This window comes from Zootermopsis nevadensis, unplaced genomic scaffold (genome assembly GCF_977971745.1).
Source record: "Zootermopsis nevadensis isolate Lab colony 2312 unplaced genomic scaffold, Znev_1.0 Znev_ptg000001l, whole genome shotgun sequence".
Lineage (NCBI taxonomy): Eukaryota > Metazoa > Arthropoda > Insecta > Blattodea > Termopsidae > Zootermopsis > Zootermopsis nevadensis.
In genome coordinates, this window is record NW_028259133.1 from 22,354,058 (window position 1) to 22,378,281 (window position 24,224).

At 38.6% G+C, this 24,224-nt stretch overlaps 2 protein-coding genes across 2 annotated transcripts; one reads left to right on the top strand and one right to left on the bottom strand.

The window, feature by feature from the left end:
• The first annotated feature begins 2 nt into the window (after positions 1 to 2).
• LeuRS (Leucyl-tRNA synthetase) lies at positions 3 to 22,375 on the top strand. The gene is made up of 21 exons (XM_087346629.1): positions 3 to 182; positions 2,364 to 2,582; positions 3,080 to 3,298; positions 3,447 to 3,608; positions 4,648 to 4,892; positions 5,487 to 5,718; positions 6,172 to 6,390; positions 6,807 to 6,947; positions 7,232 to 7,356; positions 7,574 to 7,761; positions 8,286 to 8,424; positions 9,088 to 9,361; positions 10,110 to 10,248; positions 11,474 to 11,582; positions 12,551 to 12,785; positions 13,382 to 13,627; positions 14,625 to 14,837; positions 15,149 to 15,383; positions 15,555 to 15,719; positions 16,205 to 16,370; positions 20,136 to 22,375. The coding sequence occupies exons 1-21, from the start codon at positions 180 to 182 to the stop codon at positions 20,413 to 20,415; spliced, it is 3,954 nt and encodes a 1,317-aa protein (XP_087202755.1). The 5' UTR covers positions 3 to 179; the 3' UTR covers positions 20,416 to 22,375.
• On the bottom strand, positions 21,263 to 24,192 carry Rep (Rab escort protein). The gene is made up of 5 exons (XM_022082057.1): positions 24,128 to 24,192; positions 23,620 to 23,817; positions 23,124 to 23,367; positions 22,381 to 22,618; positions 21,263 to 21,489 (listed from the first exon to the last, which is right to left on the bottom strand). The coding sequence occupies exons 1-5, from the start codon at positions 24,190 to 24,192 to the stop codon at positions 21,263 to 21,265; spliced, it is 972 nt and encodes a 323-aa protein (XP_021937749.1).
• Between the last annotated feature and the right edge of the window lie 32 nt (positions 24,193 to 24,224).

A 24,224-nucleotide genomic window follows, 5' to 3' on the forward strand; every position in this document is an offset into this window, starting at 1 on the left:
TTTGCTACAAGGACGTGTACGTGTAGAGGTGTATGATGTAGTGTGGATTGTAACACGTCACCTTCTGTATTTGTTAATTTTGGTTTACTGTTTTAAGTTTTAATTGGGGTATCAGAAGTTGTTTGTAGGTTATCCGTGATCAGAAGTGACAACAGATCTTGGAAGTACGAGTTTGTTAAATGGTAAGCAAATATTCATTTTTAAAGAATGCTGTTTCATGAACCACGTCGGTTTCGAAGTTCGGTATGCAAAAATGGTTATGAATGGGTACAATAATGTAACAGTAATTTAAATAGAATTATATGGTTATAATTCATTAACATGAATATCAAGTGTGTAATGTATAGCAACTTTCAAACCGAGAGTACGCATATAACACATGGCTTTCAAGAGTTTGCAATCGTGTGCAATCGTCTTTAAGCTATATTTGCAGGAAATGATGAAATAAATTGGTAATATTTCATATTATTAGAGCAGTTGAAATTAAAGGATGCAATAATCTCGATGTAAATAAAGCGAAAATACTAACAATAGTAGGCTTGGTTATGTGGATCCAAAATGTCATGCTTCTATATAATGGAACTCGAAGTACACATTATGCAACTAACTTCACACTTGTTTCACAATGCTACCATTGGAAGAAAGCATAAGCTGGTAAAGCTTATAACCATTTCTGTGTGAGATCAGTGATCACCGTATTGATTTTTCGAGTCAGAAACATGACTTTATTATCAAGAACGACGATTTTTTACGAAAATATGCACTGGGTTTTGGCGCTGTGTACATATCAGCGTTTTGGAGAGACGTACTGTCTTCATCTTCAGGGGTGAAGATGAAGACTGTGTTTCTTCAAAACGGTGGCATTTACCGACGAGTCTACATGACGTCAAAACTCAGAAGTGCAACATCACCACCCTCCCCATGTGACACCCAGAAATCTCACATAAATAAAGGAACATTTGAATGAAATGATTTATGTATTAGATTATAAAAAAAATTCTGTGTGTGTGTGGCTGCAGATTACTGGAACATTTTATGCTCCATGCAAAATCAACACAGCCTCATCTCCCCAAATGTATATGGAACATATTGAATGTGTAGAGAGTAGAGACACATCTTCCTGAAAAATGTAGCTCCTCATGTCTTGTATAATTCAGCACCAAAATTCCCAGACTTACAAAGAATTATGGGAAAAAATTAATTTTATTTTGCAAATTAAAATTTGATTGACAAGCCCTTATGTTTGTGAGGAGGTAAAAATGTCAATTTTTGTTTCATTGAAGTGTCGGTATCTACGTGCAATGTAACATGACATTAAAACCCAAAAGGACAAGACGATGATATGAAGGAAATGTTTGGACAATAGTGGAATGACTGTAACTGGCTGCCATGGGTCAGACTGGAAATTGTGTTTTTCTTTCTTGATCTGGCATGGCATGGCCCATGAAAATGACAGAAGTGGAGCTAATGTCCTCTTTTGTTGAATGGAGACATATGCATACAAACAGAATTATTAATGGGTTAACTCAACTGCAATATGAACACATTAAACAAATAAAACAAAACTTTTAGTATTTTGTAGTGAAGCATTCTATTATGTGTCATATTAAACCATTTATTTTGTTAATTCATCACACATGAACTATTAAATAACAAAATTTAAAGGGGCTGCATGTTTTGAGAAATTCAGTTTCCTGTCTTCAGGCCTACACAGATTGGCTTCATGCAATGTTACAGGGTTAGATTTTGGAAATGGATCAATTTTTTTATTATTATTATATTGACATATATGGAAATAACACATTATTTACAGAGTGTAGGATATTCTAGGGCGGCAGTGCTTATTGAATATTATGATATGGGATTATTTGAAAGTTGAAAGGTGCAGGCCAGAATGCTTTATGGGCTTGCAAAAGAATTTGTGATTAAGTGGTGAATATGAGATGGGTGAATGCGTTCTGTAGTTTGGAATGGGAGATGTGATGTGAATCAAATGCTGGGTGGAATGGCATTGTGCAGAAAGTAGATTCATCAGAATTTTAAGTTCGACGTTTCTTTCACGCTAATCATAACAATTATATTGTGACGTGTTGCTGTGAGAGCAGCATGACAATGTCAATAAACAGTTTAGTTGTCTGTTTATTGGCATTGTTGCGTTTAGCATTGTTGTATTCGTTTATAATTGTTGTTTTAATTTTACTGCAAATCTTGTGGTGGTGATGCGTGAGAGACTATACACCCTCAGATATGAATATGAAAGTTGAGATCATTATAAACAATGGAAGAAGAATCTTTGTGGCATATGCCATTTGTAACATCATAATTTGTAATTTGATCAGCGGTTTTCTTTTTTTGATTTCTAGGCTTCTGCAGTTGATAGAAAGGGTACCTTCAAAGTTGAGTACCTTCAGAAAATTGAGAAAGATGTTCAGGCAAAGTGGGAAGAAGCGAAGATATATGAAGTAGATGCTCCAGCAGAACCCAGAAAGCGTCAAGATGAAAAGTTCTTCTGTACTTTTCCCTTCCCATACATGAATGGCAGATTGCATCTGGGCCATACATTTTCCCTCTCCAAATGTGAGGTACTCATAAACAACTTGCAAATTCAGATATCTCACATGTGGTTCTATGTTTTCTAAATTACTCAGTTTTATCTGTTCTTGTCAAGAACCTTGAAATAAAGATTCCTTGCTTTAATTTGAAATGTGTCTATTTACATTGTGAAAAGTTCTTCTTTCTCTCACACCTGGAAGCAAGTAGTAGTGCATATATTTAAATGAGATGCAAAACTTTTTCTCTTAGAAACATTTTGATTTTGCTGTTACTCAAATTTTATTGTCCTTTGTACATATTTAGCTGTTATTGAAGCCCCGTTTCATATCTTCTGTTCTTCTCCTGACCAAAACTGTGTGAAGAACTCTCTTATGACATCTGTGGTTTCTTGTATTTGTGTTCACTGTTCCCTTTTTCCACTTTATTTTTTCTTTATTGGTCTGTAATGTTTTTGTCCCATTAACGTGTGTGGAAGTAAATAAAGCCTCAGTATTGGCTTCTTAAGCCTGACACGTGATTTCTCTAGTTTGCAGCTCGATACCAGCGCCTTAAGGGTAAGCGCGTCCTGTTTCCATTTGGCTTTCATTGTACAGGAATGCCAATTAAGGCATGTGCTGATAAGCTTAAGCGGGAGATGAAGACATTTGGCTTTCCTCCTAAATTTCCAGTCAGTGCAGTCGAAGCAGAACCTGAGGAAACGACAAAGGCCGACGCGGTCGCCAGGGACAAGAGCAAGGGCAAAAAGGTAACACTTTGTGCAGTTATCATGACAGGGCGCTGTGGTAAGGCTCCATTGTTTCCTCCGCACTTCCTGGTTGTCACTAATCTTGCATTATTGAGTATTTTGTATTTTGTTTTGAAAAAATGTTATTGTGAACCGTCTGTCTTTCCAGAGCAAGGCAGTGGCTAAAGCAGGCAGTGGCAAATACCAGTGGCAGATTATGCAGAGTCTGGGTCTCGCTGATGATGAAATCAAGAAATTTGCAGATGCTTCTCATTGGCTAGAGCATTTCCCTCCACTTGCAGTTAAAGATTTGAACAGTATTGGAATTCATGTAAGGTTTTATTGAGTTTACCTCTCAGGGTGATTAGTAGCGTAAGTTTTTATAAATTTGCATTATGCCACATCATGACACTAAGAAGGGACAGAGGCAACTGGAGAAAATCATGCAGTCCCAAAATGGACTGAGGAATTGCCACTGTGTGCAACTATTGAAATTCAATGGCATTACGAAGTGAGAGTAGCTGTAGAGGTTGCAGATGTTCAAAACTGAGTAAGGTAAATAACCACTGAATTTTAAATGAAATAAGAAACTGTAAAAGTAACATTGTGATGAGAAATAATGTGAAAAATATTTGCAAAAAATGTGTGTTGATTTTGTTTGTGTGGGCGTTTGCCTGAGGAACGTAATGTAAAAATAACGACTGGAAAGCCATGTGACTTAAAGGCACACTGAAGAGAGAAAGGACGAAAGCACTAACGGAACAGAGTCCTTTAGAAATACTCAGTTCTTTCAGTTAGTCAAGATATTCCCGACCTTTTGTGGAACCAGAAGGTTTGTTACTGTGTTCAGAAGAGCCTATCCTAAGGCAGATGAATCCAGTCCATACTCTCTAACCATTTTTTCTTGGATCTGCTTCAATTCTATATTCTTATCTACTCTTTGGTCTTGTGAATGGTCTCCTCCCTTCGGGTTTTCCACCCAAAAATTTTGAATCCATTTTTCATCATCCGCATGCATGCTGCTTGCCCACCTATCTCATTCTTTTTGATTTGATCTTTTTAATACTTGATGATGCGTTACATAAGTTGAGGAACAGATTATTCATTTTTTTAAAATGTTCATGTTAGAATCTTTTAATTGAACATTTATAAAACTAATTAGTGCATGTAATGTGTATAGTAGAACTTACACGCATTCAGCGGACGCACATTTTCGTACTTGGCTGATATAGAAATTATAACCCGCACGTTTTGTGTGTATGTTTCCGCAGTAGTACATACAGTGTTTTCTTTGGTAAGCAGATTTTGTAACCTGCATTTTAATGTTTTATATGCTTTTGTTTTATTATTGTAATATTCTTTTGTGGCAGGTTGACTGGCGACGCACGTTTATTACGACCGATTCAAATCCATTTTTTGATCAGTTTGTACGGTGGCAGTTCCTGCAACTGAAAGCAAGAAACAAAGTGAAGTATGGAAAGCGTTATACTGTGTTCTCTCCAAGAGATAATCAACCTTGTATGGACCACGATCGGAGCACTGGCGAAGGCGTTGGACCGCAGGAATACACACTCATTAAGATGAAACTACTTGAGCCTTTCCCTCCAAAGCTGAGGTATGTGGAACAGATCTGTTCTACTAGGTATCACGTGTTTAAAAATTACGAACTATTGCCCCGGTCTTCCCCTTTCACACGTTACATTTTTACAGTCTAATCATGTTTAGGCCTTAAAGTGGTCTCTTTCAGGTTTTCTGACTACATTTCATTTGCTAACTTCGCATTATGTGTTCTGCATGCCCTGCCCATCTCATTCTCTTGAATTAGATCACCCTAATAATATGTGGTGAAGAGAGCGCATTCTGAATGCGATAGCGCAACTCTGGTAAGCTCTGCTCAGCATTACCTGAGGTCATCACACGCACGTACACTCACACATATACATACGTATGATGATACCACATGCCTCAGGCAAGGTAAAAATTGATGAAGAATAAATTATGTGAGTCATTAAATTTGAAGGATCATTTAGTGTTTCTCTTATAATGATGTTCTTAAAATGAAATGTAATATAATCTGTTCAGAAAGAGCAGTGCTTTGGTGTATTGTGTTTTTCCTAAACTGAAATCTGAATGATGGACAGTGTTAATTGTAACAGATCTCACTCTAATGAGGATGTTCATAATAGAACTCTGAAACATATGTTTGCAGCTCACTTAGAGGAAGACCCGTGTTCCTGGTTGCCGCTACTCTTCGGCCGGAAACCATGTATGGCCAAACAAACTGCTGGGTTCATCCTGACCTTCAGTACATAGCTTTCGTGACAACTATTGGGCAGGGTGAAGTGTTCGTGTGTACGAGGCGCTCAGCGCGAAACATGGCTTATCAGGGCTTCACAGAAAAAGAAGGAAAACTTGGTGTGCTGCTTGAACTTACTGGACAGGTAATTTGTTCATATCACAGTTTGAAATAAGTTTTCAGGTGTTCTTTACACTTCAGCGTAGGCAAATAACACCGCGTGGTTCCATTCTATATATTTGTCTGTCTGACACATCTCGTAGCCAAGAATGTTACTGCCGTCTGTTTCTTATTGCGTTTCAATTTCCTGCAGTGGGTAATACCGGTGTGGCGGATGCTGAGAGTTGTGAGGTTTTTTTGATCAGGATGCCATTACGTGATGTGGTTTTTATGCCTTTTTGAGACCAACCCAAAATTGTACTTTTTAATTTCCTCTAATTGGTAGTACCAACATGATGGTAACTTACCACAAGAAGAAGAATGATAATGATGACAAAGGAAAATTTTAAATGCTTTTACCGTAAAAAAAAAATATAATTTGAGAAAGAAACAATATTGTGTTGCTTTGTTTGCAGTTTCTCTGTTACACTGCTTTCAGGACATTATGGGCGTCACACTGGAAGCCCCTCTCACGTGTAATACGAAGATCTATACTCTCCCAATGTTGACCATAAAGGAAGACAAAGGTACGGGAGTGGTGACAAGTGTTCCGTCAGATTCGCCCGATGATTACGCGGCCTTGGTGGACCTCAAGAACAAACAGCCACTCAGGGAGAAGTATGGGATAAAGGATGAAATGGTCCTTCCATTTGAACCTGTAAGAGACAGACTCATTTAAATGTAATTACTTGCTGAGGTACAATCCTACACCCTGTCGCATGTCAGTGTGAGCGACATTTGTGCAATGAAATATTTTTTAAATCAGTTGTCTGTGAATATAATATATTCTGGTTAGTAACGTAGATACATCTTTCCTTTGGAGATTAAAAAAATAAAGTGGCGAGTACGTAGCAGATTAAATAGTGGACTTATTCAGAACACAAATTAAAAGTTTTCGCAGTGGTGAGAGTTTGCATGCTCCAAAAGTTTTAAGTGATCTGTCTTCTGAATATGATCTTACTCTTAAGGATAATGAAACAGCAGTGGACATGCCAATTGGAATGAGTGCCACAGTTTTATGTGTTGTACTTTGTTCTCTTTTTGTAACAAACGTAATTCATTTTTGTTGTGCAGGTTCCAATTATTGATGTCCCGGACTATGGGTCTCTGAGTGCGGTGACATTGTATGATAAACTCAAGATTCAAAGCCAGAACGATAAAGATAAATTGCAAGAAGCTAAAGATTTGATTTATCTCAAGGGATTCTATGATGGGGTAAGTAAATAAATGTCAGAATAAAAATCAGCTTGAGAAATGGTTCATAAAGATAATATGTGAAAGTAATTTCAAAATAATAATAATAGGATGTGGTATATAATCTGAGTTATCTGGTGAAATGGCAGACTCCTGTTGACATGGTATGGAGTCTTTGGGTTCCAAGGACGGCAGGGAATTTCTTGATCAGCTGAATCAAATTGTGTTTTCAAGACATTGACTCTCACCAAATAATTTTCTTTACTCCAGTTAAGTGTGGTTTTAATTTATGCTTTGACGTTCAGGTTATGTTGGTAGGAGACTTTAAAGGGAAGAAGGTTCAAGATGTTAAAAAAGCTCTGCAGAAGAGGCTTATTGATAACATGGAAGCTGTTATTTATTATGAACCAGAGAAACAAATAATGTCCAGGTGAGTGGGTGATCATTTGCTTATATTGTGAATGCATTGGGATTCCTGGTGGTGATTGTTGAACATTTGTATCCACTACACGCATTTCATTTTAGAAGGTTTAATTTTTGAAAGTGTTTATGGTAATTGCATCTATTAAAAAAAAGTCTAATAAAACACAATCCATAGTCATTCTCGTTTGATTGTTTCAGTATCCGCATTTTCTCTGTTTTGGCAGGTCTGGTGATGAGTGTGTGGTAGCGCTGTGTAATCAGTGGTACCTGGATTATGGCGAAGAACAGTGGAAAGCACAGGCAATTAAAGGTCTGAATAACATGAACACTTATCATGTTGAGGTTAAGAAGAACTTCATGGCTACATTCAACTGGCTGCATGAGTACGCTTGCTCTCGGACTTACGGCCTTGGTTAGTCTCCTGATTTAAGCAAGAAACTTGTTGGAGACGCGACTACTGCAGGAATATTTAGATGGTATCCAATATGAATGTTGAGTGTCGTAATAAAGACTCCGTTACTCAGGATACGCGCTGAATACTGAAGATGAGCCGTGGAAAAGTAGATGTATGGAGATCGGTTATGATTGGAAAATTTGGTTTCCAGATGCTGATTTGGGTTGGAAAACTGCAAGCAAGAGGGGAAGGGTTCCGTGGATTATGCTGTTGATCCATTCTCTATTGTAGTAATGTAGTGAGATCATTAACGTCCTGGATTATAGACGTATCTAACTTCTTATATCTTGCATTATAAATATCCATAATTTTAGAGCCTGCAATAATTTTATTTGTCATATTTATCTGAACAGACCTATCTATTCTGCATTTGTTTGATCCAGTTCATTTTCTGTAATGTTTGTCATTGTGTTTAATTTGTTTACAAGAAATTGTGCTTTGGAGAAGGTATTACTTTTTTATATTGAAACTCATATTTGTAGGTACAAAGCTTCCTTGGGATGAGCAGTGGCTCATTGAATCCTTGTCCGATTCAACTATTTACATGGCTTTCTACACCGTTGCTCATCTGCTGCAAGGTGGAACATTTAATGGAAGTAAAACGAATGCACTTAATATCAAGTAAGTGGATGGATGTGGCAAGGCTCATCGTCTGTAAATATATTCTTGGATGTTGGAACTTTTCAACATTTAGAACTTTTAAACAACTTTATAATCTCCCACCATGTTGAATTTTATATGCCAAGACAGTTTAGCTCATTGTAATTATTATATAATATCAGAAATGATGTATATGCCTCATACGATCTTCATATTAATTCCTTGAGAATAATTTAATATTTTTTTTAAACACCAATCATTAAATAAAAGTAGAAGAGATGATCAAAGATGTATAATGCAAGGGTGATATAAGAAATGTTTACACAATTTTGGTTGGAAAACTAGAAGGGAAAGGACAGATAACTTAAGTCAGCTTGGTATAAATGAGAATAATATTAAAATGTATCTTAAGGTGTTAGGGTGTGAGAGTGTGGGCTGGATTTGTCTTGACTTGTTCCATAGCCTGATTAGTTGGGATTCATTGCATTCATATAGTCAAATCTCCTCTGGCTTGGGATGGGATCTAGTAACAGATTCTTCTGGACATGGCACTGAACCTTCTGGTTCTGCAAAAGACGGGGAGTTTCTTGACTAGCAGAGCCTGAGGGTCTTCACTGCATAGAGTAGTTAAATAATAAATAAGTGTTACTAGAGACACTAATGATATTCTACATGTCTCTGCAGGGCAGAAGAAATGTCACCAGAAGTGTGGGACTATATCTTCTATAAAAATGCGGAGTTTCCGGCAAGCACAAAAATTCCAAAAGATTCTTTGGACCTGATGAAGCGAGAGTTTGAATTCTGGTACCCAGTGGATCTACGGTGTTCTGGGAAGGACCTTATTCAGAACCACCTGACGTTCTTCATCTACAATCACTGTGCGTTGTGGCCGTGTGATGAGAGCAAATGGCCTTTAAGCGTTCGTGCAAATGGTCACCTGCTTCTGAACTCAGCTAAGGTACACAGAGTCATGGGATAGGTAGGGCTTTGCAAGCAGCACGGCCTGGTCTAGCATGCTTCGAGCTGTTGTGTTAGTTTTCATTTTCTTACGTCTTATTAGTTTTATGTGTCTGGTTCTTTAGCACAACCTTTGCAGTTTTGAGGTTTGTATAAGGCATGCTGGAAAAGTATAGAGATTGAATCTCTGAAGACTGTGGTCTTGTGCTTACAGGGATGCGATGTTAATTCCTGTTAAGGCAGTCCATCTATGTCCTAAAGGGAGCTGTCACATTTTCTTTCTTTCACCGTACCTTCTGTCATATTCATACCATTTTTGTAATAAGTTGCTTTGTCTTGTTACCTGAGACCTGCCTCATCCCTAAAGCTTTAGTTAAAATGGCCTGACATGAACCATGCAATTTAAATCAGGAATTCAGTCTTTATATATTCTTTGATCAGGATGCACATAGCACATGTTTGAAGTAACATTTCTGAAACCTCTTTCCACTTCGTGTGGGTTGCCTCTCCATCTTCATTTCTTTTCTGCAACTCGTCCTCCTCAGTTTTTTCCCCATGTTCTTCTTTCCTGTTGTTCCTGTCTTGATCTTGGTTTTCTTAGTTATTTTTATTTTACTTTTTTTAACTATGCAGACAATGAAGGATTATACTGGAATCAAGACAACTGTCTAATTTTAACATGCATTACTTTTTAGCTGGAATTATTTACTGTCTTGTTAAGACACTGGTGTTTTCTTATGCCATTACAGATGTCCAAATCAGAAGGAAATTTTCTTACTCTCTCAGAGGCTGTGGAGAAGTTTAGTGCAGACGGGATGAGACTCTGTCTGGCTGACTCTGGAGATTCTGTAGAAGATGCAAATTTTGTTGAAAGTACAGCAGATGCAGGTGGGTGAACTCTGGTTTAAAGCATATACAGATGTGTCAAATGCATGAGGAAAGATGGTGGCTCTCTGGATTTTGCACTCTGTGGTCTTTTGGTTGCGTGACTGTTTTGGAGGAATCCCCTGACTTGTCTACAGGGCTAAAGGAAGGAGGGTTTGTAAATGAATGTCTTGTATGGGGTTAGTCTGAGATCATGCTGCTGTCAGTCGTAACTATGGGATGAGAGTGGGAGATGGAGCCATGTCTAGGCCAATAGGAAAGAGCTGTTTTCACGGCACCACAGAGGAAGTCTGGCTGAAGAGAGAGACAGAAAGAGAGAAAACGGATCATCAAGGGTAGGAGAGGGACACCAAGAGAAGTCTTGTTCTTGGAGAGAATTTTCTTCCTTTCCTTTAGCCATGTTAGCAGGATGCTGTCTAAGCACAACGTCAACATAGGAGTCATCCCACCAAAGAATTTCTTCAGTTTTCTTTGGCCAGTCAAGGATGACGTGACTGAAAATGCCAGGCATTTGTAGCATCTGCTGTGAGGATGAGATGGTTTCATTTGGTTTGACACATCATTCTATTGAAACCAGGAATGAGGAGTGCCACTGCCATGTCTGGCTTTATCATCGGGATGTGTTGGCTGTGGCACAGCAGAGCATCAGTGTCAGTCTCCATATCCTGCTGACTGACGCCACTGTTCTGACCAGAGACATGAACGGGATTACTGGGGAAGTGATGGATATCGAGCTCCATCCTGACAGAATCAAGAAAGGGAATGGGTGCTGTCTGTGCAGGTCACGAATACCACTTATTCACACCCTGAGGAATTGGAAGAAAATTCTATCCAAGAGCAAGACTTTGTCTTAATCCTGCCTTCCTTTCTCTTTTCTTAAAGGTCATGTTTGCCCATTCTCTCTCCTGATCTAGCCTTGCTGCATGGTGCCAACAATAGGGTTCTTTATTATAGGCCCAGGCATTGCTGCGTCTCTCATCTTCATCCCATGACTCTGAGTGGCTAATCCTCTGGATCTGATCTTTCACCTAATCCTGTATAAACCAGTCATTCCCTAACCTTCACTTTGGTTTGAAGATGGAGATGGTACGTATGTATACAGCCAGAAGACGTACGAGATGTGAGGTTCACGCATTGGTGTCAAAGCCAAGAAGACCGACATTTATATGAATTGTGTGGTTAATTGTTAATTCTTAACTGTCTGTTAATTGTATTTATGCCTGTACAGGCATTCGTCATTTGTTTACCTTCATTGAATGGGTGAAGGAAATGCTGAGTGTGCAGGACTGCCTTCGAGGGGGTGCAGCAAGGACCTTCAATGACAAAGTATTTTCTAGGTAATGTCCCAGTGTTTCTTCCATGCTGAGTCCTTTGAATCTCTTCTTATGATTTTAGGCTGTGTTTGTATTGGGATATAGTCTGTAGTGAAACTTCCCTTCCTTAATAAAACTTTATTTTCTTTATATCGTTATCACACTGTGTTGGTGGGTTATGTGAAAGGTTTAGGCTGAGGGAAACTAGAAGGTTTGCCATACAGCCTGAAGATTTGTGTAGTAGATTCCTTTTAAACATCATTAAGCATACACATGTGTCCCATCACAGTCTAAACTTCCATTGTCCTAAAACCTCCCACATACAAAAGATTAATTGAAAGACCTGAAGAGAAGACATCACTTGGAAGACCAACATGTAGATGGAGGGGTAATATTAAGATGGATTTAAAGATATAGAATATTGATTGGATTCATGCATCTCAGGATTGGGTCCAGTGGCAGGCTGTTGCGAATATTGTAATGAATTTCTGCATTCCGTAAAGGGTGGGGAATTTCTTGGTTGCCCATGTGACTGTTAGGTTTTTAATAAGGACTCCGCTAAATGGAGTTGGTATTCTGATTCAGATATAATTTATTCATTAGCATGTTACTTAACATTACGTATATCTAACTTACCGATTTCAACTGGCTTTGCCTCAGTTTGAGTAAACAGTTTACATGTTATTGTGGTTGTTGTTGGGACATTGATCAAAATATTCACATGCTTAAGATTACAAAATGGTGGTGATGATGAACTCTGGGAACAGGTGAAAAAGAATGTTAAAAGAGCAATGTTCTGATCTTGACAAAGACTGCTTATGCATTGTAACAGAAAGAATGAATCAATATGTGTTGACTTTATGCAACATTGTTATTCATTTCTAAGAGGAATGCAGTTATATTGCACAATATGTGGGATAATAGGCAGTAATTAGATATTTTATTATCCAGTCATAAACTTTGCTTTGAAGCTTTGTGTGTTTCATACACAGTGTAATAAACAAGAAGATTCGTGAAACCGAGGATTGCTACGAAAAGATGTTATTCAAGGAAGCATTACGAATTGGCTTCTTTGAGCTGCAGCTCTCCAGGGATAAGTACCATAAACTGACCCCTTTGAAAGGGATGCACAGAGACTTGGTTATATGGTTCATTGAGGTTCAGGCTCTGCTTCTGTCACCAATCTGCCCGCATGTGGCAGAACATGTGTGGGAGCTGCTGGGAAAGGTGAGTTTCAGGTGTGGGTATTGTGCCATCAGGCCTGCCATTTTGTAATGACAGATTAGGCATGTGAACTTCTGTAACATAGGGTTCTGAAATGTTATATGGTAAAACATCTTCAAGAAATTGCTCTTTTGTTCAGGCCCTTTTTTTAATATCTTGAAATAACATGGTTACTACTGAAAATAAATTTAATGATAGCTTATGAGACATTATGAACGGGAATGTAAAATTACTACAGTGGTAGATCATAAATTTATGAATTTTATGTGAAATATTCTTTGTGTAGAAAATTATCATGGTGATACAATGAAATTTTGAGATATTGTCTGGAGCATATGCTATGATTTTTCATACATCCTGAAGTCAGTATTTAATTTTACAAAGATTTGGTATAATTTATCAAATCGCTCGCCACAATAGAGGAAACAGGTTAGGAAATATATGGATAGCATAACTCTGGTGTGTTTGCCATTCTTTTGTTTAGATGTCAGTTTAGTGATGCTAGCTTCTGATGCTGTCTTAAATAAGTGCAAGGATCTGACCTTGACACTTGTTGGGTAACCCCTAATGGAATGATAAAGCATTTGATTCATTTTCAGAAAAGAAGTATTCTTCATGAACGATGGCCCACTGCTGGGCCTGTTGATGATGTTCTTGTTATGTCCTCACGTTACCTCAAGGAGGCAGCTCGCTCATTCCGGAAAGCTCTGGAGAACCATACTCGGCCAAGAAAACCCAACAAAGGTGCAGGCAGTGAGAAACCAACCCATGCCATCATATGGATAGCAAAGACGTTTCCTCCTTGGCAGTCCACAGTGCTGAAGACATTGAAGCAGCTTCATGATGTAAGTTTGCACAGTGTTAGAAATGGTCATTGTCCGTGTAGTGCATTTTAACTTGTACGGCATAAGGATATATCTACAGGAAAAGAAAGTGTCATTATATGTGCCAGCCTCTATTTTGGATTGCTGGATATTATTGGTCATCCTCAAAGTATGAACCTTTTGATTTCAATATGTAAATTCCAAAATCCCTGCCATACCTGGAAGTATTGCTGAAAATAATTTTCCAAATGTGCTTTCAGTATTGCTCTGAATGTTGTCAAGTGACCAGGCATGATACCCTTTCAAGGAGAATTGGTTTTGGTAACGTGAAATCGTCACACGTGGCCAAGTCAGGTGAATATGGTGGATAGTTGAACAGTGGTATTTATTTTTTGCTCAAAGTGCTGTGGGGAAAGCACTGTGTTATGATGCAAAATCCTCTTTTCCAGCCAAAGATTTGCTTTTTAACTTCTCTCCCAAGTGTGCCGCCATGAAATGTTTTCTTTTGTACCTTGCGGATAAAACTGTTTATTGCGTCCATAAAACAAATTGAATCTGAAAGATTGTTAGAATTGTTGTCTCTGATATATACATTAACAGATAATAGTAATTGGATAAGAATCTTATAACTGATATAGTGACTCCATAGTTTATCTGCTCCCAGTTGACTTCCACTCATTATTCTGGCACAAGTCTTTCAAGATTTTAATGCCTATTAGTGCTACTGAAATTACATAAAAGTAAAGTAAAGCTGTCCCACTATATGCCATTCTTGACCTCGGCACTAGATGGGGGTGAGTGGTCAGCATCACGCCTCGGCCACGCTTTACTCCCGGGAAAGGACCCCGGTACCCACTGGATAGGAGGCAGAACCGGTCTGGACGCAGAGGCTAGAGGAAAAATCCTCTGCCCCGTCGGGGATCGAACGCCAGTCGTCCAGTCCGTAGTCAGTCAATATACTGACTGAGCTATGCCGACTCAACTGAAATTAATTGAATTATATGTTCTCCTTTTGCAGGAGACAGGTTCTCTCCCAGACAACAAAGTAATTTCTTCAGAGCTGAGCAGGAAACCTCAATTGAAGAAATACATGAAGCGTGTAATGCCATTCGCAGAAGAGGTTCGTAAGAAGATGAATGCAGTCGGTGTGCAGGCTCTCAACCTTACGCTCGACTTCAATGAAATGGATGTTTTGTCAGAAAATATTGTCTATTTAAAAACCACACTAAAAGTAAGTATTAAAGTTACAATTCAGGTTGTTTTTATTAACAACCCTCCCTTCTGCAGGATAAAATGGGGACGAAATAATTTATTTTCCCTATGGAGAACATGAAGAGCGTCATGATCAGGTGTTTCACTCATGTTCAGTGACTGGTGTGCTGTTGTGATTTCTTGTAAACTGTTCAACAGAGTATTGCATTGTGATTTTGATATATTCAGAATTTCATTTGGGTAGTGTTCTTGCAGTTTTATATACCAAGAAGACAAATGGTAGTGGTGACAACTTAACTTAATGAAGTTATTCTGTGTTCATGACCACAGGTTCAAGATATAGATCTGAAGTATTCCGATTCCACTGAAGCAACGGAAAAGATCCGCGAGGGCTGTTGTCCAGGGACTCCCTACATAGTCTTCACTGTTCCTCCAAGTATATCATTGACTCTAATAAATCCTCAGCCTCAGAGCAGCCATTTCACACATATTGTTAATGTGAGAGATGGTGATACAGTTGCAGAGTTGGCTGATCAACTTATCAGTGCTGACGGACATATCATAGGTAAGAAATCTCTGCTATACTTACATTATTTGCTGTTGTGTCGTATTGCAGTGCCATGCTGTGAATATGACTAGAATATTTTTAATTTTCCATCTTCACACAACGTAATAAATAAATTCAAGGACCAGTATGTTGCGTGTGTTTATGCTGGTTTTTTGTGACATGTTTCAGACCAAATTGAGCATAGCCAGGTCACTGTTCCTCCAAGTATATCATTGACTCTAATAAATCCTCAGCCTCAGAGCAGCCATTTCACACATATTGTTAATGTGAGAGATGGTGATACAGTTGCGGAGTTGGCTGATCAACTTATCAGTGCTGACGGACATATCATAGGTAAGAAATCTCTGCTATACTTACATTATTTGCTGTTGTGTCGTATTGCAGTGCCATGCTGTGAATATGACTAGAATATTTTTAATTTTCCATCTTCACACAACGTAATAAATAAATTCAAGGACCAGTATGTTGCGTGTGTTTATGCTGGTTTTTGGTGATGTGTTTCAGACCAAATTGAGCATCGCCAGGTCACTGTTATTCTTGAAAAATCCTTTGATGTATACATTAAAATTTATTTAGTTTGTTGAGTATCAAAAATATAATACTAGTGCTTTTTGAACTTTCAAATCTTGTATCTGCCAAAATAATGGCCACACTTCACTATTTTCTGGAGTGACATTGAGGAAAACTACTTATTTTACCAAGTACATTTCTTTGGTAGCCTGTTTCACTGGTAATAGTTCATCAGTATTAATTGTTTTATTTGCATATATGCACCGCACCAGTTATTTTCATCAGATGTTTAATTTTTTATGATTCAGATCCAAACAGTATTCAATTGTGGCGCTATGAGAATCCTGAACTTGGCCCAAGGAAGATGCCCGTATTCGACAATCTGACACAAGGTCTAATACGCATTGAAGACAGTGCAGTATTCCACACGAATTTTGGAAACAAAGAAATTGAAGTTGCTGTCAGTGGTACAAGGTATTCAGTTGGCTCGCAAGCAGTTTACATTGTTCAATAATAAACAGATTAGAACAGTTATAGTAGTTTTGAGTTCTTGACAAAACCAGAGCTATGGTACGGAGGGTGCGTGTGAGGCTGTCCGTCCACCTTCATTTGGTGCAGTTTTCAAGAATGTGTGAGGCTGAACCTCCATCCCCCTTACATCTTTGTGGCGTGGTGCATGATTAAGCGTAGGAACACATTTGCCTCACCATGCATAAAGGATAACAGAGAGAGCTATTTATTCCTCCTGGTATCATACTCGCCCTTTCGTATAGAATCTTCGTTCAATAGCTGCTGCTTTCAGTGCCATGCCATAAGGCAAACTGTTGTACAGACAAATATTTGCAGCAGATGGCAACAAATCAAAATTGTGTTTATGTAGAAATTAAGAGCAAATTAAATCTGGGTAGTGCCTGTTACCGTGCAGTTCAGAATTTTGTTTCGTCTTGTCTGTTTTCTAAAAAAGGTAAAGATTAAAATATAAAATGCATTATTTTGTATGGGTATGAAACTTGGTCTCTTATATTAAAGAAAGAATGTGTATTAAGGGTGTTTGAGAACAGGATGCTGAGAAAAGTATTTGGACCTAAGAGGGAGGAAGTGACAGGAGGACGGAGAAAATCGCATAAAGAGGAGCTTCGTGTATACTCTGTACCATATATTATTGTGATCACATCGAGGAGATGGATGTGTCATGATCTCACATGGGGGAGATGAGAAATGCACACAAAATTTTGCTTGGAAAGTATGAAGGGAAGATGCCACTCAGAAGACCCAGACCTAGATGGGAATAATATTAAAATGGATCTTAGAGAAAAAGAGTGAGAGGGTGTGGACTGGGTCACCTGATTTTGGACAGGAATTGGTAGTGAACCGCAATGAACGCAGTAATGATCTTTCAGTGGTATAAAAGGTAGCAAAATCGATTAGCTGAACACATTATCAGCTTCTCAAGGAGGATTCAGCTTCATAGTGTTTATCTGATGCAGGAAAGAGAGAGATTTAATAATATACGTAACTGATGACGAAACTAAATTTAATTTATTTTATTGAGTCTGAAGTTGACTGCTGGTACAGTGAAAGTCACAAATATTAGCATATACCCCAACATTTGTGCTTATAAGAACATCGCCCACTTCACCATGTTTTCTGATTTCCTTACGTCTTCTTGTAACATGAGAAAATTCCGTTTTTGGACAAGCAACAGACAATGCATTTATTGTGATTTTGCATACACAGTATTATTGTTCAGACCCTCGAATCATTCATGATGCTTAACATTAGAGCAACCAGAAACTTTGTTTTATGGGCACTAGCATAATAAGGCAATGTGACCATTTAGAATACAGCATTCTTTAAGTACAATACACTGACTACTCACAAGTAGAAGCTAAAAAATATTTCATATAGCTTGTTTTTGATGAAATGTACTGACTGACAATTAGCAATATCTTGGAATGTTTTGTGCTGTATGTTGGCAGCAGTTTCTCCTACATACTAACAAAGAATGCACATTGCCATTGAAGTGAAAACTAGCTAATGCGAACAGTATTCTGCTTGGAAAATTTAGGTACATAAATAGTTTTCCTGAGTACTAAGCAAGTGATGAGCAACTCTAATGCGGATATGACTAGTATGTATGTATAGTGCATCAAACCATGCAAAGAGTTTCATACATATGTTACTGACGTATCTTAAATAAATTGTATTGTAGCTTTAAAATATGAGAGAAACTGTCACCATTGATTCATTCCTGTCTTCACATGGGAATTCTTACTCAGCTCCTCCGTCATCTGCCCCCTTCTCTTCTTCGTCCCCAAGTTCAGATTTATTCTCATCAGCCTTGGCCTCGCTGCTGTCACCTTCAAACACTGGACCTGGAGTACTCTCCTCCCCCTCTAAAACAATTTCTTCAGGATCTGGAGCACGTGGAAGAAATTCACTGTCTTGGTACATCTTGCTAAATATTTCTTTTGCCTGAAAGGAGGGAGGAGGGGGAAAACAGTATAAAATCACTTTACATATTAAGTAGGATCTCAGGTTATGAAGATGGCTGTCTCTTGGGTTGTAGTGTCGTAAAGTGTTTTAGAACTTTGCTAACATTTCAGAGGCCCTTGCTGCCTCCATCAGTCTTGATGATGTACATGGTGCTATAACCTAGAAGACAGTCATCTTCACTTTACATATCGCTTTATCTTCTTCCCAACAAGTTAAGTGAAGATTACGTATTAATGTAGGTGACAAGTTTTAAATTTGATTGCTACTCATTAGCTCCTCTGTACACTTTACCTGTTTTACTGCATGTTCAAAGTCTAAATCCACATCTGGTCCAGAGCAGAGGAAAACATTAGTTGGCACATTGGCAGTAAGGTCACAGTCTGATGTCTCAGGGCAATTGAAGAAGAGTGACCAGAGAACTTGGGGTTTCAGGTCACTTCCCGGGTCAGACTTTCCTTTGTCCTCAGTTTCATTCCCCTCTTGTCCTTCGCTGTCCTGACATAGAAATAATACAATTCCCATCATTTAACCCTACATATTTTAGATTTGCTGCTAGACTTCATTTTCTCTCTGAACTGGAATCATTTGTATCTACATGCACTGTATTTAACAAGCAGGTGTCAAATTCTGAGATTTCTCCCATTTTGGTCAGTTAAAGTCTCACCATCAACGTAACTTGGAATGGAGATATTGTAACAACATAAAGATGTCAGGATATGAAACTCATCAATTGGTGTGAAGTGTCTTCATACAATTTTCAAGACATACAATCAGGGCGCCAGTAAACTTTTTCTTTTTCTGGTGCCTTGTTCAAACATATTTTCTCTGTGGCTGGCAGTTTCACAATGAAATGCCTTTCATAGTGGATTTGTGGAGGATTTGCTTGCAGCTACTGCCTGAGTGTGAACTAATGCCAGTCACCTATAAAGATTAGTGTGTCCATGGTGATGGATGTAAACAGTGTCAGTGTAATGATGGTGAACAGGAAGAGGAAAGTACAGCAACATAGTCTGCAGATAAGAATAACTCGTCATCTTCAGACATTCTCGGTATAAAGATGTTAGACCAAGTTTGGTGACATCACACAAGGGAGGGAAGGAGTGCCATGAATGCATGCACCCAATGAAGGATGTGAGGGACATGTAACTTGCTGCCATTTCAGTAGGAGTACATAAGTGACATGGCATCTGAAGTTGATAACCTGATGTCTTCCTTCTTTAATTCCTTCATTCACATTAAGTGCCTGGAGATAAACTAAACTGTGCTGCCTCATCTTGTTGTATATGAATACCTCAGAATGTGTCTTGTTGGGCGACGCAGTTTGAGTCGACTGGGTGTCAGTGTTGGTGCGGATCATGGCACCATCTGAGAATTCAGTATGTAGAAGTTTCTGTACCACAGTCTGCAGGTCCTCTCTGGCCGTGATCTTCTGCTTGCAAGTCATGTGCACCACATCTGCAACAAACAGCTCTTTTATGTCACATGGAATCTTCAGTATTTAAGGAATATTTATTAGTCAGAGAATGTTCATATTTTACTTACACATCCCAGGAGGACAAGCATTTGTTGAAGGTCCCACTTCAATTACAGTAACCGGCTCGCCACATCCATCTGCCGAAGGGAACTGCAGTAATGTGAGTGACTCCTTGTCAGCTGGTAGAATGGATCTAGATCAAAAGTAAGAAGAAAGACAATTATGTGCAGTAAGATAGTGATTTCTGAGCTCTCTCTTTCTTTTTCCAGTGTAAATGAGCTATCCCAGCTCCGCAAATCTACACTACCTGTCTGTAATGAAAATTCCACGAGATACGCCACCATTAGGAGCTGTTTGGAGAAACTGTGGAGGAGCATAGCCAACTGCCAACACAAGATGAGATGTGTTAAGTCTTCGTCCTCCAGACACAATTGCATGACAAGTCAAGTTGGAGTCCTCTCCATCACTCACTATCACAGCTTCGGCTGCACGTTTCAGATGATACAGACCTCCAAATACAGCACAGAGTCTGACAAACCAAACACGTAAACATTTCAGGATATAAGATGTATTGGCAAGGATATCACAACAAATGTGACATAGTGAATGAAGCATTGTCTACACATACAGGTATTTATTGACGTAAATACGTCTATACGGAAGGGTCATTCAGCAAAAGAGTAACAAAAATGTGTAAGATCCATATCAACAAATTGACAACAATGGTTAGCTTGCGTGCATTGTTATGTTACCTAGGAAACGTCATCTGTTTACTCGGCATTGTTGTGTTATATTACTGCCATCAACAATCCGCTTTCGTAACAACATGGATGACATTGAAGATAACATTACATTACAGAGACGTACATATAATTTAAATACTGAGACGTATTTACATCAAATTCTCTGGAACCGTGGTTCCACTGTCAATTTTTTTGTTATGATCACTTTACAAAGGTGCGTGTCTGCTACAATTTTCTTTGTGTAAACCTCAGCCATGTTTTGAACATGGTGTATGATGTTTCATGTCTCATAAGATTCATGTTTGTCTGCAGTAGCATGCATCACCATCGTTCAATGACAAAAAGCTCAATACTTCAACTAACTCAGATATTTATGACACTAAACCATGAATAAGCATGCTCAAGTTACTACAAATTAATTTCTCATTTCATACTACGAGGAAGCAACAATGGCTTTGTTTTGCATTCACCCATCATATGCCGTTCTGCCTCTTTATGAAAACTGATGACTTCCAGTTTGCTTTGCAAGTCAGAGGAGAGAACAGGTGCCTAGTTTAATAGAATGTATTACTAAATAAATATTATTATGGAAGGCCAATTTATAATACTAATATGTACAGAAAATCCACAGCCATTAAATCTAAGATAGTCTCCTACCTGCAAAAACACTGGGGTATTTCTCCACTGCCATACATTGGCCATAAGAAAGGTGTGTTCCCATAACGCCCCAAGCTGTTGAGGAACTTCTGGGTACGGGCTACACCCTCCATACAAGGGGTAGTACCAGTGGCCATTGCAATAGCGTACAGTACGTAATGTAAAAGGTTTGGTGTCAGTTTCTTTGATTTCAAGTACTCTAAAAATGGTTTGTCTTCAAAGCCTAGGAATGGAAAAATGAGGCATTAGAAATAAAATGAAATAAAGCTGTCCCACTATACACCATGTAGGCGCTTGGTGGGGAGAGGAGGTATAGCTCCTACTCATTCTTGACCTCTGCACTAGATGCGGGCGAGTGGTCACCATCGCCCATCTTATTTAACAGTTGATCAGTGATAATTTCTGTCCGTTTTAAGTCACCTTTTCCACATCTGGGTCAGTTATTGAACTTGTGAGATTTGAGCCTATCACAGTGGTGGAGATATTGATATTTTCCTGGCTTGTGATGCCATGTGAACTCAAAGGTAGATACCACTGTTTCAGATAAACATACTGTCAGCCCTGAAGATGGAGACAGTATGTTTCTTCTGATATGTTGGTATCTGTGGGTCTGCTTGGCATCACAACCTGGAAGAACAATAGAGACAGAGTTTGATCTTGTCAGATGGCTGGACCTTCTGTCTTGAAATCACTTGGTCCACATGAAAACCTGTTCTACTTGACTGTTTCCTCTCCATAAACTTGAAGTGTTGAACTCATGATTAAAGACAGTTTTGTTCAAAGTTTTCCTACAATTAACAGAAATCTGCGACTAAAGTGAATGGCTACAGGATGAACAATCAGGTTTTGTCTCTGACAAGGGAAGGCATTGATTCTCTTTGCCACAAAGTAAAGTACAACTCTTGAGATCACAGGGGTAAAGCAAGAGGATCATGAAGCTGGACCATCACCTTCATCCAGTTCCATCGTTAAGATTGTGCCCTTGTATGCCATAATATCATACCTTCTGTAACACATGATTACTGCTTTAATATGTGAATCCATAATTCATAAAATGCCTGGACTAACAAACAAATCACAACAAAATCTAAATAAATGAATTAAGAGTATGTACCTTCAAATTCCTTTGAACTGTTTTCATATTCCATGCAAGCAGTCAACAACTTCATAAGCATTCTCTTTTCAACAACTGTGACATGACGAGTAGCAAAAACGTCAGCTCGTGAACATGGAACTGACTCGAGACGACCGTCCAACCAGGTCAGAACTCGAGTCACACTTCGGAACTCAGCATAGCGCGCGATGTTGGAGGAGATAAGCAGCTCAACTAGTGAGCCCCGAGCAAACAGGAGCTGAATGAGACACACAGATCAAAACTGAGGAGATCCTAAGGTTTTATTGTACTCCAAATAAATTATCTACAAGTGACTATCTGTCCATTGTATTGAATTAAGGTCTCTAAGTCAGTATGTACATAAAAGGGCATGGGTTAGTGCCCAGAAAAATGGAGTCAAATATGCTTTTACTCACTACCTACCTTTGGAGAGCCTGTAAGAGCTAAGCAACTAAAATTTTTCATAGCACAGGTTGGTATGTTGCACACACTCCCCACTCCCACTGCTTGCTGTGCCTAGACTCATCTTTTCTCTTTCCATCACAACTGACATTGAAAAGTATTCTTGTATCACTTTGCATTGCATTTGGTTGTTCCAGTTCTTATCACATTTAATTTCTTCCATCTCGTCTCCTTTGGTATGTCAGTTCTCCGTACAGTCCACTTATAACTACTTCGTGTTGAATCAGAAACAAATATAGCCATTCTCCTAGCATACTATTAAGTTCCTTAAAAAAACTCACTTTTGGTGCTAAATCCAAATTAAATTTGCGGTACTCTTTCTTCAGTTTAGCCTGGCTCCACTGCTGTGTAGGGGCATGAGGTACAATATCTTTCCCACACCCAGCTTCACTTTCTTCCTCTTCATGTTTTTCTGTTTCATAATCCTCTTCCTTCTTCGTATTATCTACATCTCCTTTAATTTCACCTCCATCTGTCTGTGTGTTCCTGGAAAATAACAGCCCCTCTTGGTAGTCTGCAAGCTCTCTGAAATTAGGGAATAAGAATAATGAATAGCAACATGTGATGAGGAATTATAAGTGGAGGTAATCTCCACAGATTTTTTAGATCTGGACTAGACAGAAGTGGATGATGAGCTTTACATGCTGTTGATCAAAGGTGCAAGAAATATTTAGGCAATATTTGGTGGACCCAGAGACAGAGATCAACCTAGTCTTTCAGGAATTGAATGCTTGCCATCATTTCTGTGACCATATGGGCAAAAATCATTGAACTTACTCTACAATATACCATTTTTCTTCAATGTTAGATATTGTTGAAAACTGGTTTCCTGCTTTAATTAGCATCTCTCCATCATTTGCTACTGCAGACATGACATTTTCCTCCTGTGGATTTGCGGGATGATGACAATCTTCGATCCATTTCTGTATGCCTTCAAAATTGAATGATGCCCACAGACCTCCATAATATTCATTGCTAAATGCAAAGGAACAGTATCAGTGTGATGGTAAATTAAACAACTCTTAAATTAGGATTTGTGACCTGTTCCAAATCAGAATAATTTCTGAAATGTTCAGTCAACACACATTGACAGGGCTCTTTGGACAAGTAATCAGCCTGTCACAAAGCCTCTGCCTACACAGGGCACCATAACACAGAAATAAAAAGACATGCATGCCTTCAACAGGATTTGAACCTTCAATCCCCTAGAGCGCACGGACACTGGGAACAGTGGGTATAATTGCGGCAAATCAATTCTAAGTCTATGAGAAGTCATACAATTTACCTATCGAGGTGCAAAACTCTTTTGCCTATTCTACTAGCAGCTGCAGCCACAATAGATTCAGTCATCCCTAAACAAAAGAGAGAATTCATTATAATAT

Excerpts from the sequence above, each read along its gene's own strand:
- LeuRS (XM_087346629.1), top strand. Across the intron at positions 6,948-7,231 it reads TCAAGGGATTCTATGATGGG|GTTATGTTGGTAGGAGACTT; the intron begins GTAAGTAAATAA and ends TTTGACGTTCAG. Across the intron at positions 14,838-15,148 it reads ATTTAAAAACCACACTAAAA|GTTCAAGATATAGATCTGAA; the intron begins GTAAGTATTAAA and ends TCATGACCACAG.
- Rep (XM_022082057.1), bottom strand. The coding sequence starts at position 24,192 with ATGACTGAATCTATTGTGGCTGCAGCTGCTAGTAGAATAGGCAAAAGA. Across the intron at positions 23,818-24,127 it reads AGAGTTTTGCACCTCGATAG|CAATGAATATTATGGAGGTC; the intron begins GTAAATTGTATG and ends CTTTGCATTTAG. Across the intron at positions 22,619-23,123 it reads ATTTGGATTTAGCACCAAAA|CTCCTGTTTGCTCGGGGCTC; the intron begins GTGAGTTTTTTT and ends TGTCTCATTCAG.